The 18,925-nt window shown below is 32.8% G+C and overlaps 2 protein-coding genes across 2 annotated transcripts; both read right to left on the bottom strand.

Annotated features, from left to right (window-relative positions):
* Window positions 1–10,261: 10,261 nt before the first annotated feature.
* LOC144420929 (uncharacterized) lies at window positions 10,262–12,295 on the bottom strand. Its single transcript, XM_078110782.1, has 4 exons — window positions 12,275–12,295; window positions 11,540–11,813; window positions 10,835–10,883; window positions 10,262–10,608 (listed from the first exon to the last, which is right to left on the bottom strand). The coding sequence occupies exons 1-4, from the start codon at window positions 12,293–12,295 to the stop codon at window positions 10,401–10,403; spliced, it is 552 nt and encodes a 183-aa protein (XP_077966908.1). The 3' UTR covers window positions 10,262–10,400.
* Window positions 12,296–12,343: 48 nt separating this feature from the next.
* Window positions 12,344–15,648, bottom strand: LOC144420928 (uncharacterized). The gene is made up of 7 exons (XM_078110781.1): window positions 15,474–15,648; window positions 15,054–15,248; window positions 14,278–14,493; window positions 13,867–13,997; window positions 13,407–13,524; window positions 12,773–12,904; window positions 12,344–12,432 (listed from the first exon to the last, which is right to left on the bottom strand). The coding sequence occupies exons 1-7, from the start codon at window positions 15,646–15,648 to the stop codon at window positions 12,344–12,346; spliced, it is 1,056 nt and encodes a 351-aa protein (XP_077966907.1).
* Between the last annotated feature and the right edge of the window lie 3,277 nt (window positions 15,649–18,925).

Below are 18,925 nucleotides of genomic sequence, written 5' to 3'. Positions count from 1 at the left end.
AACATAAACTTGCGTAATCTCTGAACCTCACTTCAAAAAAATAGGGACCGCTGAAAACCGCTGTCGCTTGCATGACTGTATTCCTAATATATTTGCGCATTGCTCTCTGGTTTATTTTCAAAATACAAAAGCGAGACGACTTCTTCATTTGCCATGTCGACTGCTCTTACGATACTCATCTGTAGTCAACCACCGACACATCGCTTACCTCGATGACCCCCGATACCACCGTTGATAAAAAGCCTGAATTGAGCACAACGCAGCGTTAGTATAATGGTTGTGGTTAGTATAAAGAAATTTTGGAGCTCCAGAAGTATGTGTACCAGGATGGCGCACATCCTGAACATCGTATGTGTACCAGGTGAGGGTTACAGGTTTTGCGCCATCTTGGTGCACATACTTCGGAAGCGCCGACTTTTCTATATATTTATCAAAGGGAGAAGAAAGCCGATCAAAAGACTACCTAATATAGTAGAACACGGCCTCTCGCCTGATTTCCATTTCATGTCGAATACAGAAATGGTAAGCCATCAAAACTTAAAAAAATGCGTGTTCGTTGAATATCATGATATCATAAGGACGAACTTATGCAAAGCCTACGAATCGTTTCCTGCCCACGCCACATGTAGATGGAAAAAAGCATCGAACGCTAGTTCGACGAACTAGTAGTTAAAGCGTTAGTGCTAAGTGTGCTGGCATTGCAGATTATACATCCTGGGTGCAAATTCTATTTCCAGTCTCACCCAGGTTGTAATAAGTGGGGTAGGCAATGTTGAAACAGGAATGATCAGTACCTTTTAAATATTAGTAGCTACTTGGGTACTGTTAGTTATCAATGGTCACTTGTATATGGATTTGTTTGTAGCGAAAGATATAAATTGGGCGACGTAATAAAAAATTAATTGAAATACTTTAGAAAATGCTTTTCACTCATTAAGTAAATTTAACCTCGATTTCCAGGTGATTGTACCTTCATCTACGATTCGAAATGCTTCCGAGTGATTTTAGATGAAACACATGGAGTCAACTTCGAAGATGCTAAGTCTCTTTGTGACAACAATCTGGATGATATTTACAATATTACTTCTTACAAATTGCTGGAACAGTATTTACGACCGAGGATCACAATAGGCGAAACATCGAGTAAAGTTTACACGGGAATGACTTATCGGGTAAATATGCAAGCAATGCTAAACAGTTTTCCCAGAATTCGGTACTTACATTTGGGACTTCAAACCGGAATTTCGAGGCAAATTTTGGCCACTCCTAAAATGTAAAATTAATGGGGAATTTGCATTCTAAACTTTGTTTTCTAATATACTCTGACAAGAGCAATATTTTATATTATTTGGTTCGTTAGTTGCGGGAAAAAAAAGGTTCGGATAAAATTTAAAAACCAATTAGTGGATAATCTTCTCAAGTTTTGTTTGAACTTAACGTGCCAAAGATAATGGTCAAAGCGCCATTTCACAGAATAATTCTCACGATACTGTCACACTACCGAGTTTCTATATTTAGGAATCATATTGATGACTTGCTTGCCTAACAACACCAGACAGATACGTCATGTTTCTGCTTGGGTGTGTTGCTAGTGATATCTAATCATTCTAGCTGATAAACTCATTTTTAATCAATGAGCCATGACGCCATACGCCATGTCACACTGCATATAGCAACTTGATAACCGTAGTACCCGATCATAGCAATATAAATCAATAAAGTATGACGTCATAGTTATTCGTCATGTCACACGTCATATAGCAACGTGCACTTGTGAATTGAATAATGAATCTCCTATGGCAAAAAATTGATAATTGGTTCATATTTAAACCAATCGTGTTATAATTCTAAATCATTCACCTCAAATATGTCAATCTAATTTTTTTTGTTTGCCTAATGAAGATTTTTCCGAACTTATGTACCAGCGCATTTCGCGGAGTGCTAATTCAAATAATCGCAATATTAAAAAATTATAATTCTTACACTTTACACATTTTATTTCCACAGAACGGTCAAGTTTACCTGTCATCTGGTGAATCTATATCTCTGCCGAGTGAAATATTTTACGGTTTTCCGTCCTCTAAAGCAAGATACTCAAGTATGGTTGTAATGGTTAAAGACAGCACAAAATTTCCTCAAGGAATTCTAAATGCAATGCCAATCAACGAATATCACGGAGCCGTATGCGCGTTTCAATTATAACTGTGCTTTTATTGGGTTCCAAATTAATTGAGACAGTGGGTGGGTTAAATATACACATGGGTTAAATAAACACATTTTTCGGTAGTAAAATTCTTAAAATGACGCTCCAATTTCTGTGTTAGTTAAAACTACCGGTTCAGTAAGTAAACAGCACACAGTTTAAATCCGCTTTTACTTAAACAGTAAATGCCGTACAACTGTTATACACATACGCATACATTTGTGCGAATATATTAATACACTTACACTTATTGTCATGTTTTTATGCATTATAAGTGAAGTCCTCACAGGGTCACAAACATTTTTTCCACTGGCTGTATGGAACTCTCGGGACCCAGTTGAAGCAACAACTAGTCAGAGTATGTTAAAAAAAAGGATTTGGGATATTTAATAAAATTTGAATATAATTCTAATTGTTGCATGCAATTGTGGGAGGTTTCACAACTTTCAACAAATGCTGCGTACAAAATTCTTTGGCGGGTCATAAATGGCCTAAAATAAATTGATGGGGCTTCAAAATACTGCGGATCACTAATATAAACTGTAGAGTTCCGGATATATTTGTATCAATAGAACGCTTACTTGCTCTTTGGTAAAACCCCTGGCAAAAGAAGACGTGGGAGTCCAAGAACAATGTCAGAAGCGTGAGGGACATCGTAAAAGTTAAATTTGTTTCTTTATAATTAATCGTTTGAATACACGACTCACATCTATGACATAGCATTAGGCATTTTATCTCTTCATTTTTTTTTTTTTTCATTCCTTTTTTATTGCAATGTTCTTCTTAAATTTCAGTTTATTTTTATTTTAAAAATGTAAAATATTCAAAAGCCTTATTGCACTGCAAAACGGCTGAAAATATGATTGTCTTAGTGTGCAGCAAGACTCTTGAATCACACAAAGTTGTTATTTTTATTCTTACAACAGCATTCCTGCTTATACCAATATGTACTTATCACTTGAAATGAAATTCAATTCTAACGTTTATTTGTACCCTGAAAGTATAATATAAAACAATCGTTGATCTGCCTGTAAAAATCATTGAATTTGTGAAACTTCATCCAATTTTAAATATAAAGTATAAGGTTTTTCTCATTTTTATTTCATTTATACCAATAAGAAAGGCAAAATCTAGTATCCACTTATTGTAGCTTGGGTATGTTAAAAAAGCTTTATTCTCAAATATTTACCAAAAGATGTGTGAATATCTACATTTTTGTAGCAGCAGACAGACAGTTAAAACCATCGTTATCACAGGCGTTTTGTACATTTGCGCGAACTAATTTAATGTGTTTTCCAGCCAATATTACCAGGTACAAATTAGTTTGTTTGTCTCTAAAAATTGATATAAAGATTTTGCTGCTTTCTTTGAACCCCTGCAAATAATAATAATTGTTCGAATTTATTTGAAAAATTCTCAAATCAAGTCTTTTTGTCCAAAATTTTTGTTTGAGAAAGTTTCAAAATTTAAACTCTTCCGCAGAAATGAAATTTTTTTTTGGTGAAAAAATACAGGTATATTACTTTGCATAAATTGTAGCTTTTTCATAACATATAATAGTTATTTGGTATAATAATGCAATGCATGTCCGTTTGTACATCATAAACCATTTCAACAATACAAAAGCGAAGTACGAGTTAGCTGAAGAATCTTTAAATAATGAATATACAAAGGAACAAGAGTTTCTATCCATAGTGAGAAAGGAATTAAGAAATCCAAAATTGATAAAGGGAGAAATTTATCAAAAAAGTTGATCTTGTCACTATGGGTATGCCATTATGAGTATGCAATGTTTTGTGAGATACAATGAAATTCTTGTGCACATTATTGAATTAATTGAAGTAGTTATTTTCACTCTTGCTACGTACCTTTGCGTTATAGGCCAAAGGCAGGGAAAAAGTAGTCAAGAAGAATACGTAGCTATGCTCGCAGAAATAAACCTATGATAGTTTGAAATCAAACTCTTGAATCACTCAAAAACATCATCTTTACTCTTTTTGCAGTATCGTTGCATTATATATAAGAATTTGGGGTACCATCGGAAGAGCATACAAGGGTGCGCAGTTCGCTCTAAAATTGGTAAGTTATTACTAGAAGAGTCGACGACAACCTCGCTACAGCATTAGCATTATGTACATACGCATCAACATAACATACCCCGACGTAAAAGCTCAGATGAAGGATAAGCAGTCAGTCCCACAAAAACTCAATCGATATATATTCGGATAAGGCGAGAGACTTAACTGTGTTACATCGCAGATTACACATTTATTGTCCCATGCCTCCCACTTCACCTCTTCCAGAGTTAAATAAACGGTCTATGCCAATCCAATTAAATCGTGAGATCTGCCGTTTTGTAGTTTGTAACGAGCCTCTCCCAGAATCAAATGCGTGATGATGGACGTACAAAAAATTTATTCATTGCGCTTCTATCCTCAAGAATTTTACAAAATTGGAAAATATATGATTAACAACATCAGTTTAAGATGGACGCCCTGTAAATATTGATTCAGCTTTGTGAACTAGGTGATCTGAGCGTTGAAACATTGCTCCTTTTACTTGATTCTGATAATATTACTCGTGTATATCCAAGAAGGAGAATGTGTTTAAACCGAGCAAACACTTATGGATTTAGTAGGAAAAACCACTACAAACAATATATATTTAGGTAGCAGTGCCGTTTTGACAGTTTCATTTCTCAAATAATATCAAATATTAAAAATTAAATCATGTAATGTCCACTGAATAATTGTTTGGTATATTAGTGAGTGACTCAGCCATGTCTCTTCATTTGACTCGTTAGGATAATGCTAACAATGAGACAATAATGTTGTAACCGATAATAACCTTAGCAACCATTGAATAATCTTATTTATTATATATATTCATTTTCAACCCACAATACTCTTTGCTGTTACAAACCATATAATACTGAGCACAACGCCAACTAATTTTCAATGAGGACGTAATATGTATATAGTGTGGGAATTGACGTATATAATATATCTATCTATAATGTCATGAATTTGTAATCAAAATATACATAAGTTTATGTTGTTTTATCTGTTGTAAACCTGCCTACAATATTACTGCTGTCTAGTGATTTTGGTTGTCTTAAAACATCCAGTGCCTCAAGAAACATCCTACAGTCGAGTATCGTTTTCCCGCATAAAAGGACATACAAAGACATGTACTTTACAAATATATCGGAATGCTATATTAACATGAAGTTAGTTGCGTTGGTAAGTCTCTCGCTATTCCTGCAAGTATCAAACGCGGGTAACTATCATTTAGGTATTTTTATTTCCTCAATATTTTTGAATCGTGACCAAGTTATGTGACTTCATACGCGTTTATGAACAAAAACAGCACAAACCCTCTCCGGTATGCTCAAAATATATACCATATATTTTTGCAAATTCCAGTAACCACATAAATACAAGCAAATGGTTATAAACGATTGTATTTTCCAAGTAACTTCAGGAATTATTTCTGTCAGAAAGTAATAATATTTTTATGAGATATGTCCATTACCAAAATTAACACATTCGACAGCATATCAGAATAAAAATAAAAATACTCTACCGGGAAATCTTACAAATCGAACTCAATACCACTTGTTTTACTACGTTCACTCATTTTTTCACATCTCAAAGTAGCATAAATCGTAGTCATTCTCAATTAGGACTCGTATTTCAAAGTTGATTCTTCTGTCTAAAAATATATTTTCATCAATAGAAAAATAAGTTTGTATGCATTCGGATAAACTTTCATTTGTATAAATTCACCTTGTTAGGCCTAATCAGAAAATTTTCAATTTAGACTTTGAGATATTCTCAATTGTCAATGTATATATGTGGTTGCTTAGTTCAATATTATTTACATGCGTTATTCCGAATAATGAGGTTCAAATAAATATTTTTGTTCACAGTTTGCATTGAGGGCGGGGACACCACAACAGTGAATTAGGAGTTTTTCAATGAGACAAGTCAAAACCATATTTGGTCAATAGGCGTCCCTCGAATAATATTGGATCTCAATATCACTTGTCATGGGAATTTCATTATCACTATTTTACGGTTGGGTTTTTTAATGCATAATGACTCTGTAATTTCTGCTCGTACCTTTGCCAGCTTGATTGCTCATCGAGGTCACCCCTGCCGTGTTAGTAATACCAATCCTGAAATGAATGCAATTTTAACATCATGTACAATCAGTGATGATGAACGGGTTGTTACGTTTCGTGTTGAGTTATCAAAAAACACCGCGGAACGAAATCCCTCTACTTTTGCGATTACAGAAACAACGAGTCGCGAAGCATTCTATCACAATCGTCCATTGATCTTTAAATGTAAGTCGTTTTGTATTACAATCATGAATTTTTTTTAAACAGTAAAACACTCACGCTGAACAATTTAGGTCTATTCAAAATCATTTTAAATTATTATCTTAAAATTTTAATTTGGATCTTCACCCATTATAATGCTGTCCTGAAAAAAACATTTATTCTTTATATTCATATTGGTATGTAAAGTTTATTCGAGTCAATTTTTTTTTAATGTTCATATTTTTATAATAAAAACAGAACATAAATACTATGTAATAAATATAAAGCCAATACAATACAATACAATACAATACAATGCGACCTGTGTATCACACGATTTGTTTTTGAGAGGAAGCGATCACACAACTAGTATGGCAATCAAATGTGGTCGTTATGCTAAATGGGAGATCCCACATTACGTTTGTGATCGATGTAAGTGAATATCAGTCGATGTGATGTCATATAAATTACACATTTGGTGCATCAACATATTCAGTGATGCGAATTCCATCTTTATTTAACAGCACACTGCGCATCGTGAACAGAATTCAGATAATGCCCACGTGAAATGTCAATTTCTATTATATTAGATATCCTTTTATGTGGAGGTAGTATATTTCAATGTCAATATATGGTGCTCCAGTGATATGTGTACTAAGATGGCGTAAAACCTTAACATAGTATGTGTACCGGGTTAGAATTATCAGGTTGTGCGCCATCTTGGTACACATACTACGGGAGCGCCCAATATATAGTGCTGATAGTACTATTTTTGAATGATTGCAAAGTTATTGAATTGCAGTTTCTAATATATTGTATCACAACCCATAAGCCTATTTAAAAATTATCTTACGTTCAGCATGCTCCAGAGGGTCATTTGAAAAGCTACAGCCAGCATCTGGTAAACAATTCGCTGTAAAATATAGAATAAACAGTCACTTGAATGTAGCTTGCAAAACCGGCCAGATGTACTTCATTCATGAAATTGAGACGGAATCATATTTCATATCGACTGCGCAATTTCTATGCAATGCGTTTGAGCGATGGATACTTCCTCGGGTTGATTGTTGGGCAGGTATTAATGAATAAAAAATTGCATCACACTAACTACGCTATGTAACTCTCAATGACCCGAGTCACAACCCGTCCATTTCTCTATCTTTATTTTATTACAAAATTTTCTCATTATACCGTGGTAAAACAACTTTGTATTCTGCTTCCGAACTTCATTGACTCAATGACATGCGCTGGCAAACGCCAGTGACAGAAATAATGTTTGTAAATCAGTGGATTTCGTCTAAAGTCAACTGTTAGGCATGAGCGAAATCACGTGGAAGATATGTAGTTAAAAACACAGTAGGATTTGAATATATCAAAGTGCACATTAAAAACCCGCTGTAACGATGTAGAAATCACTAATTAATATTTCAAAACATTTAACTCGCAGGTTTCCATTTAACGTTTTACTTGCTTTGCGTCACTTTCACGTTACGTTCGAAACAAAGCTGCAGTTGAGCGATTTCTCTTATGTGGGACCCGCCATCTTGGGGAATAAATTCGGACAAAGTTGAAACCAAACAAGAAGATGCCAATCACTATACCAATCATCCAATTTATCTATATTTATTTGATTTCAAATAACATTTATTAATACACTAAAAAAAAGCGAAAAATTTAACTAAAATTTATAAAATTCTAATGTATTGCCTGATTTCCATGGAGGTGATTCTATTTCATACATCTCGTAACGGGATAATGCACAAGACCTTGAAACATTGTCGATAAATATTATTTTATTTATTAGGTTCAGTGACATGCAAAATTGTATTTGTTATCGATATCGAATGAAGTGATTAAATAATTTATATTGTTTATTTGGAATACTTTTCAAGTTGAACTCATCTTATATTCTTTTTTGAATATTTTCCAACAAAATCTCTTTCCACCCAAATGACATTCATAAGGATTTTCATAGAAATATACAGTTTTTAAAGAATAACTTGGATGAAGCGATAAAATATGGAGAAGGAACCATGAAGATTAGGTTAGTCGATGTGATTTTGAACTATATAAATCGTATTCGGTGGAACGAAACCAAGAGAAGGAAGGGATATTTATTTTTAAATCTCAAAATTAATGAACCTGGTGTAACAAAATAATATCAAATAATTACATTATATTAAAAACAAGTTAAACCCGTTAATGGAATTACAACATTGAAAATAAATGTATATACAAAACAAAAAATTCTTTCGTGATGATGTGTTGGCATTTGACTCGCTTTCGGGTATTTTGCATAGTTTATAGTGTCGAGAAAAGCCCCATTCCTAACGTGGTCTGATGTTGGAAGTAATAAAAAAAATTCATGGAAGGTTAGTTCGAATTCTGATTGTATTCTAAGATATTACACAGGTTTTTTCCAAATTTCATTGAATGGATAGGATATGCCGGCTTACTACTACTCGGACTCAACAACGGCAGTTGTTCCGAGCTCCATGGTGTCTACTAGATTGGAGTCTTGTTTGAAGAAAATCTACCATTTAAAATCATAGTTTAATGCAAACGACCGCAATCCTGCATAAGAGCAGGGACTTTCAGTTTCTCACAATAAAGTAACCACATACGTGTGAAAACTCGATTAAAAATATGAATTAGAGGAAAATAGAAAAAAAATCTCATTCAAATACGTCATTTGATGAATTAATTATATTGAACAGAGAAATATATCTGAACCAAAATTTAAAAAAAATGCATATTAGTAAGACATAGTGGAACATAATCATATTCAATTAGAACATAATCATATTAGATAAATTAAAAAATTTTATTTTACAGGACATTCAATGAAAAATAGTTTAATTAAAATAATTTTCAAATTGTTATTCGAACAATATGTTTGGGATCACGCTTGAGAGGAGAGCTCAAAAACTTTTAAAACATGAAGACAAATACATTTAGACAACACAAAGTTTTGGAATAAGAAAAAATGTGAAAAATGAAAAATGAAGACAAGGGTATAAGTTTATGGGTAAAAACAAAGTTATCTTTGATTAATTTAGGATTTTAGCAAATTGTTGGAATCTTTTTTTTTTATTTAAAAAATGAATTATTTTGTTCACAAGACCCGAATATAAGTTAAGTTGATTGACTTAAATTGTAACATTTTTTAATGAAATTTTTACAATACATAAAATCTTCATTTTATTTTGTCCCGAATGAGTTTGAAATTAATTCTACAATTTTTTTTTACTTTCTGTTATGTCCTTATCATTAGGCCAATAGCCGTCTCATACGCATCAATAGATTTCAAATTGAAGCAAAAAAGTCGTATATGTGGCATTTTTATCGCCTCGATTCCATACAATATAAATGCCTTTTGCTTTGTTCTTATGAAGCTTTAATATTTGATGCCGTAATCGATTGCATATCAACCAAATATATCTATAATATCATCCATCCACAGTCATAATGCATTATATTAAACCAATTGCCTGTTAAAAATGATTAGTTAATTTAATATATTTTTAATTTCCGACGAAAGTTTAGACTTGATAATCACAAATCATCATATTTTTTTTCTGTAAAGGGAGCATAGAAAAAGGTCTCAATTTTTTTTTGAAATAACATATCATATAGTAGTTACTTTTGGATAATATTTGTAAAGTGAAATAACATAAATTAAAAAATTTTAAAGAAATATATTGGATGACAAAATAAAAATTGATATATATTACATAAAATTTAAAAATAAATCTGAATTTTTAATGTAGTTGTGAAGAAATTTTCATTTTTTCCTTTCTATTCGTACCCCTCCAGAGTTATTCAGATCATTACTCAGACTTTTAAATAGACAGATTAGTCATTATCATATTAATTATCATATCCATAAGGGTTTTCACTCATTTTTCTTCTTCCAGCAACAAGAGGGTCACGTGTTACAGTTGGTTTAGCAGCTGGATCCGTGTTCTTGTAAGCAATTGGTTTCAAAGCTGTTGTCGTTGCATGTTGTACCGTTTCTTGGTTTTGTCGAGTTCCAGCTGCCAGAATCATGTTGACGTAGTGCCCTCCACTGGCTTTACTGGACAATAAGAAACATTTTGCTCATTTTATACGAAAAGATGTATTCAAGTTGTTACTAAGTCAGAATGCTATATCAGCATGGTATGCATAAAAAGACTGAATAAGGAAGATCAAAAAATATATCTATTATGAGGTACCACCCTGTTTAGAGAAGGTTCAGGCCCAGAATAAACGCCTAGAATTATGAAATAACATAAGAGTTATTATTAGTAAAAAAGCGTTACCCTTCATCATCGTTTCTTTTTGCATCGATGTCTTCATAGTTGTGACATTCTAAAAACATAAAGATTTTTTTCACTGAAAACAGCATGAAAAAGGTCGGTTATAAACATTCTCACAAACATAAAGAAGATACACAATAATGGAGGAAAAATTGTTAGGTAACATTCTAATATTAAAACTGATTATATCACTTTTACGAAACGAAATACGATATTTGATAAACTAAATTTCTCATCAAGTATCTGATGCACAATTGTAAACAATCGGAGTCCAAAATAGTCACACTTGGTTTTTATAACTTGCGCGAACGCCAAATAGCAAGGATGCTGATTTGAAAAATTGATATTCGATAGGTATCAAAAAAGTTCGAAGATATATGATCATGAAATGGCAAATGTACAAAGTCGCATTCGATTTTCATGAAAGAAAAAGCCCACACAAGGGTATAATTCTTAAAAGGTCGATCCGTTATAGTGAGCAGATTTCATCACTTCAATGCAAAAAAGCCGCGTACAAGTTGATGTCGTTTTAATATCGTCAGGAGAGTACGGGTGTACGTAAAAGTAAAGGTTGACAGGTGTACGACGGTAGTACAAAAAACGACGGTACTTCGGAACTAGACTACGTCGGTACGATGGTAGGTAGATAAGTAAAAAGTACGAGAAGTACGAGAACTCGTTCGTTTCTACGATTTGTCATTTACATACCTTGCATTTCATTGGCATCCACAATTACACCAGTCTTTCTTTCGGATCCTGGTTTTCCGCTTTGCCATAATTTTCTTTTTATAACCAACAGCACTGTCGAAATGAGAATGATGACAAGAATGACTGACAGCGTTATGGATCCTATGTCCCCTGGTGACAAGAATGCATCGGTGTATGTTGATTTAGAAACTTTGATCTCAGTAACAAGAGAGCTTGTTATAGGAAAACGTGACGTCACAGTAACAACGTAATCTCCAAAGTCCTTTTCATCCAGCTGCGATCAACAGATATATAAAAATAATTAACATTACAATGATGCTATCATATGAAATTTTCATGCAACCAGAAACCAAAAATCATGCCGTTAACTATGGTTTCAATGAATTTTGTGCAAAAGAAAACTAAAATAAGACCAGCTGTTTTTAATTAACATTGGTTTATCGTCAACAAAACATAATGGGTTTGCTGATTTATTTGTATATATATTTCATTACAGATACATATAACAATCAGTTCTGCCTTATAACAACAAACAGTGGCTCTGTGGTATGTACATTAGCTAACTGTTATATACTGTTGCAAAAAGCACGCGTGAAACTGGGTAAAGTTTGCAACTATTTCCCCGAGAAACTCTAGCTATATAAATTGCATCATCGAATATGGCCAAGATGTGCGGGCGGCACGAAACCGGACTAACTGTCTCGAAGTGCAACACCTGGCTATAGTACCATGGACTGAACACCGAGTTTGTTGCATAAGGTTAGCACAAAAACGATACTCGTTTATACGTATTGTATTAAATTTTCATATTTCTTTTCTTGCCTGAAGGAAGTCAACGACGATCTTATGATTAACTCCTTCCACAACCAAGTAATAGTTTGGTATCACACTTCCTGAATAAAACAGAATCAATAGTTCCAGTTGAGATTTTGCGAACTACACTGAATTTTATTATGAACCAAGAAAGCAATGCACAGATATTTTGACACGTAGGCCGAATTACTACCGTAATGTCATCGATGAAAAATGAATTGTAACTAATATGCGTTACTGTAAAGTATAAAACCAGCAACCTTGATTAAGGCAAGAAATTGAAAATAAATTATTTTAATTGATTGGTTAATTGTGGAAAAAAGGTGACTTTTAAAGCCAGAACTCTAAGAACATTAATAACAGCAATTATGCGAAACTATCAATTAGTTTGCTTTGTGTACAATATGGAAATAAACTGACCATTTCTTGTTACAATCACATTGTTCATGGACACTGATGGATTCGCTCGGAACCGGATGACGACTCTTCCTGACTTTCCAATTTGAAGTAGAAACTCAAGATTGGGTTCTTTCGGGATAAATTCTGGGGAATCTATGAAAAAGTAATTTTTAACAATAATTACTTAGAAAGCCATGATTTTTTGTTGGTATAGTTTTAAGATTCATCGCGCGGGTGATAAGAAAGTCGATGAGATAATCATATGAAAATATATATATGAATATGAAAAGCCTAACCATAAGAAAATCCACGTCCCATATGCGTATACCAGTTCAGGTCGGATATGGGAATAGTTTACTATCTATTTTGCTACAGATGAATGATGGTGACAAACAAGGCGTATCTACCAACCCGCAAGTGCGAGGGGTCAAATAATCCTCTCACAAACATTTGTTTTTAAATTTTGTCAATGCGTTGTTGAATAAAATATTTTCTAAGATTGAAAAACAGACAAGCTGCGACTGTGGAGTTGAAAGAAATTATTGCGGTTCTGTCCACCCTTCGATCGTCACTCTGCAAGGACAAGTTAGCGATAACAATTGCTTGAATTCAAAATCGGGTGACATTGTAAGTGTAACTAACAAAAACTACTTACATTGAACTAGCAGTGTAGTTTCATTATGTCCTACAAGTTTTCCATTTCCATCAAATTCGTCGCACGTTGCGATAATATCATGATGGTCCGGCTCTGCTGTCAAGTTCAACCATGAGGACTAGAAAAAAAGCTTAAACGTGATTTTGAAACATGACATATAAAATATGACAAAGTTAATTTAAATTGAATCGATTCAGCAAAAATGCAAAAACTTAATCGAAGGTTCCCTTTAACAGCATAGCAAAACTCAAATGTCAAGTTCATTAAAACAAATCTAAATACCAAATAAATTACAAAAAATACCTAAAACTAAATATTTAATTTACGAGGACACATTGGCTTCAAAAGAAAATAGTCTTGCATGACTTGCGATTGCAAAATTCGTTTATGTTCTCATCATAACCGAGATGCTATATATATAAGCTAATAAATATTTAGATTGATTTTTGTATTTGCATACCTCTCCTCTAATGACGTAATTCGCTACACTTAATTCTACAATGTACAAAGGCTTTGATGATTTACACGCAACAATGATAGGATCTCGAGAATGTATTGTGACAGAAGAATATAAGAAATCGATTGTGTGGCCTAAAAATAAATTTTCAGTTCAAGTTGACTTTCCCGAGCTGATGCATATACACAGGAATCTAATTTTTTCGCGAACCAGCTGGCATTTCCTTCAGGGCAAACGGCCGATGAACAGTTTATCACAATGCCATAATATCTATATCACAGCTAGACTTTGATTAAGTTGTGTAAAGAAGTTTTCAACTTTATCCACTGAATATATCCACAGTTTATCAAAAATTGAAAAAAATAATAATTTATTATTAATTCATCAATGAAGTTTCAATAAAATATTTAATACCTGCCCAACAGTCAATTCGAGGAAGTTCCCATCGCTCATATGCATTGCATAGAAATTGCGCTGTCGATAAGAAATATGATTCCGTCTCAATTTCATGAATGAAGTACATCCGGCCGGTTTTGCATGCCACACTCATGTGACTGTTTATTCTATATTTTGCAGCGAATTGTTTACCAGATGCCGGTTTGTACTTTTCAAAGGCCCATCTGAAGCATGCTAAAGGAGAAACAATTTTTATTTATCGGAAATTGCTGAATATGACATTTTTTCATCTGAAACGCATATTTTGTTTGAGGATTGTTAATAAATTAATTAATAAATCAATTAAATTTTTACTCATAATGTACAGTGTGTTGTTGAAAATGTGAGAAATTGAATTCTCATCGCCGAATACATATATACTTATATAGCATGTGCAATTTATGTGACATCATATTTATTGAGGTTCAAATTCGATAAATATATAATCGTTCTTGAAAGCATTTGACCCATACTTAGTTAAAGAGGTAAAATGAAACTCTCAACACTGAATATATGATATGATATTTCTTTATCAAAAGGGAATTCGTTTTTTTTTTCAGTTTATTACAAATTCAATTGCGAGTCGGTTAAGAAGCAAGTTTAATATAATAGAAATTGACATCATAAGTATTTCAATCTCTACACTTAAAGAACCTACAGAGCTAATGATGTCAAAATGCAAATTCTCATCATCGAATATATTCTTAATATCACATGCAATTTATATGGCATCATACCGACTGATGTTTACTTACATCGGTCACAAACGTATTGAGGAATCTCCCATTCACCATAACGCCCACATTTGATTGCCATACTGGTTGTGTAATCGCTTTCGCTCAAAAACAAATCGTTTGATGCGCAGTTCGCATTGTATTGGCTGTACGAGTATGACTCTATCGAAGGCGTTTCCATGAGTAGGTTTACAGGAATATCATTCCTCATGCAATCTAACAACAAGATTTTTTCCTTATTTTTTAAATATTACTACGAAGAATTTATGAAAGAGTTAAGCTTCTTTAATAATTTTAGCTTGCAAAACAGAGCTATCATTGGCAAAGATCAATTTTGAATTTTATGAACGAACAAAATGAATCGATGCTAAATTGTTAAATACTAATCTAATTTTTAACAATTGAACATTATATAATCTCGTAATATAAATTCCAACTTACATTTGAAGATGAATGGTTGGCTTTCATAAATAACTCCACCGTATGAAAAAGGCGACGAGTGTCTGATTGCAAAGGTGGAGAAATTTCGTTCAACAGTATTGTTTGACAACTCGACACGAAATATAGCAATGCGTTCATCAACACTGATTGAACATGATGTTATAGTTGAGTTCATTTTTAAATTGTTATTAAAAATGTGGCAAACATCAGGAAAAATATATAACCGCGCAAAGTATTGAACATAGTTTATTGTTTCATTAAACTGCAACAAATATATTTGGTACATGTCATAATGGAATCCTCCGTGGCAAGTGATATTCACATCAACAATAATTCGTGGGACGCCAACCGACCAAACGTTGTTTTGATTTGTCTCGTTGACATGATTGGAGGTTACTGTTGTGTGGTAACTTCCTTCGCTGCAAACTGTGAACAAACCGATTTATTCAAATTATTTACCCAAAAAATGGAAACAAGCAATAAAATTTACCAATAATTGATATAATTTAACTCAAGTGAAGGTTTTGAAAATATTGAAAAATTTTTAATGATACAGATGTAAGTTTATGTCACCCGGATGCATACAAACTCCCTTTCACAATCACAAGAATCAACGTTGTAATACGATTCTTAATTGAAAATGACTCATATTCTAGCTCTTTCTAAGACGTGAAAAAAATGGTAAAGAAAACAAAAAGGTGTTCTTGAGTTCGAATTGAAATTGGCAATAAATATGACAATACATAGAGATAAAGTTCGTTTTCCAATTTTAAAGATTTTGTGCTGTTTTGGTATATGTAGTCCCATAACTTGGTAACAATTCAAATAAGAAAAATGTTAAGAAATTATTTTTTATAAATGATACTTACATGCTTTCAATAATGGCAAAAACAGTGAGAGACTCACTAACACTACTAACTGCATGTTAATATAGCATATATTTAAAGTACTTGTTCTTATGCAGGAAAACGATTCTCTCGACTGTAGGCTGCTACTGGAGGGACTGGGTATTTTAAGACAACCGCAATCACAAGACAGCAGTAATATTATGAGCAAGTTTGCAACGTGCATAGCCAAAATGAATGTTCTATGTTAAAGCATTTTTAACGCCACGCAATGTTTTGATTACAAATTTCTGACGTATGAGATAGGTATATTATATATGTCAATACCCACACTATGTAAATGTTACATCTTCAATGGAAATCAGTAGTCCTTGTGCTCAGTATTATACGTTGGTCACGTTACAGCAAAGATTAATGTGGGTGGAAAATGAATGTATTATATTAGATAATTCAAAGGTTGCTAAGGTTAGTATCGGTTGAAACATTATTGTCTCGCGGTTACCTTTTTCAAAACGAGTTAGATGAAGGGACATGGTAAGGTCACTCGCTGTTATATCAGACAATTGTTTGGTAGAATTACATGTTTTCATATTTAATAAGTGATATCATTTGGAGAAACAAAATTGTCAATACGACACAGCTACCTAAATACTTTGCTCAATTGTTTAATGGTGATTTTCCCTTTCTAGTGAAAATTATTAAACCAAAATTTATATTTTAACACGCAATATTCAATAGTCAAAACATTTATGCTCAGAAATCCGAAATTAATAACATACTAACTAAACCAATAATAATTATGAGTATATGAGGGTTTGTTTATAGACTCAGCTTTTAGAGAGCCCGTAGTGTGTTTTGAATTTCCAAAACTAAAAAAAATATTATATGTTGGACAAATTATTTGGGGCACTCGAGAATGAAGATGACGCCGTTTTTGTACAGAGGAATTATCAAAAAAGCATTCCTTTTATAAAACAAAATCTAAAAAATTGTTTACCATGGTATCATAATTGCACAAATAGGTTTGTACAAGTTCATAACTTCATTATACTATATAGGTATTTTGCCACGTCGAATGAATCCGAAATAGTCAACTCTCATACAGTCATATAAACTATCTCGCCATAGTAAATGAATTCAAAAAGTTGAGTAATACAATTCCAGGGCAATTCACGCATTCAAGATATTACCATTGTCATATGCTCTTGTTAAGTACTGGTGCGACATGCTAAATGGATAAGAAAATGAATAATCATGTATGACCTCTCCTAATTTTCATCGCACGATTTTTTCCATGTGGAGAAGAGAGATTTACCTCTTATAGAACTAGACAAAGAATGCACTAGACTTGCCTAAATATCATGGTCACTTTTAAAAACTAAACGTAGCTGGGGAAATAAATGCATTGAATCATATAGTTATGTAAAGGAGATCGTTGGCTAAGGTTGTCCAATTCTGATTTATCAGTAAATTTTATATTTCCATTTTTTCTTTTTAATTGCCACATTTCACGTTTTATGTTACTTCTACATTATTTAATTTTTTAGATAGATACTTTGCATAACTTTTGGCGACATTCCGCGATATGCGTGGCTGAATTGCCCCGGGCAGACCTATTTACTAATCCATGGTTTGACAAGAGTTTCGTCTTTACTGGCACTAAGATTAGTTCTAACCCGGTAGCTCAGTATTAGTAATATTGTCGGAATTTAAGAACATGTACATATTTTTCTTTCCTGAGTGGCATTCTCGTCAAATTGGTATGCACGGAATATTAGAAAACTCTATACAACCACAAGAGGCTTATGTGGAAAACATTGGTTGTATCTTGTGCAAAAATTGATATTCTGAAGGTACTGTTTTAGGAAATGGAAGACTGGAACTTTTTAGTCAAGTATAACTAGTATCTCTATTTTCATTTTTAGTGGAAATATTGCAGATTTCAAGGTGACATTTTAAAATGACATCAACTTGATATATCAAAAAATTTAAATTTGGATGGTTTAGTATAATTTTGTATACCGACCTAAGGCTGACATATATGACCTCCAAGTTCGAATTAAATATAATTTAATTTGAATCCCAGGCTGTATATGGATTTTAAAAACTTTGTTAAATGATATATTTTTAATGTCATTGAAATTATACCTTTAACAATTTTCATGTGAAAACATTGTTAAACCAAAAATATTTGATGCCAAGTTTAATTCAAAATTTTTTATTTGATATTAAAATGTTTGAATTCGTTTGCAGATGCAACGATATGATTTAAAAATAATTTCTAATACCATTCAAAGATGTTGCTTTTACCAGGATGCTGTAGTACACAGAAAACGCACGATATATAAATATAAATAATTTTAGAAACCTGATATTGATAAGTTGAAACAAGTTAGAATATTATATCATGATAGGGTAAAACAGTGTTTCAAAATTTTGCTTTTGTTTTGAAAGGCTTATGTTTGGAAACTATGACATATTACAACTATCACCGTAAAATAAGTTTGCCGCAATTGAAAAAAATTAAAAAACGCTACTTACTTGCGATTGATAGCGGGAAAGGAAGCGAGAGACTTCATGAAAGAATTAAAATCATGTTAATATTCA

The sequence above is a fragment of the Styela clava genome, chromosome 3, assembly GCF_964204865.1.
Source record: "Styela clava chromosome 3, kaStyClav1.hap1.2, whole genome shotgun sequence".
Classification (NCBI taxonomy): domain Eukaryota; kingdom Metazoa; phylum Chordata; class Ascidiacea; order Stolidobranchia; family Styelidae; genus Styela; species Styela clava.
The sequence above is the reverse complement of the archived record's forward strand: the minus strand, read 5'-3'. Positions and strand labels throughout refer to the sequence as shown.

What these genes read in the sequence shown, in the direction of transcription:
- LOC144420929 (XM_078110782.1), bottom strand. Translation starts at nt 12,295, where the DNA reads ATGCAACAAACTCGGTGTTCA. An exon ending in TGCAACAAACTCGGTGTTCA is followed by an intron (nt 11,814 to 12,274) that starts GTCCATGGTACT and finishes TGTTGATCGCAG; the next exon opens with CTGGATGAAAAGGACTTTGG. An exon ending in AAAAGAAACGATGATGAAGG is followed by an intron (nt 10,609 to 10,834) that starts GTAACGCTTTTT and finishes CTTATTGTCCAG; the next exon opens with TAAAGCCAGTGGAGGGCACT.
- LOC144420928 (XM_078110781.1), bottom strand. Translation starts at nt 15,648, where the DNA reads ATGAACTCAACTATAACATCATGTTCAATCAGTGTTGATGAACGCATT. An exon ending in CCAACCATTCATCTTCAAAT is followed by an intron (nt 15,249 to 15,473) that starts GTAAGTTGGAAT and finishes TCTTGTTGTTAG; the next exon opens with ATTGCATGAGGAATGATATT. An exon ending in TCGAATTGACTGTTGGGCAG is followed by an intron (nt 13,998 to 14,277) that starts GTATTAAATATT and finishes ATTTATTTTTAG; the next exon opens with GCCACACAATCGATTTCTTA.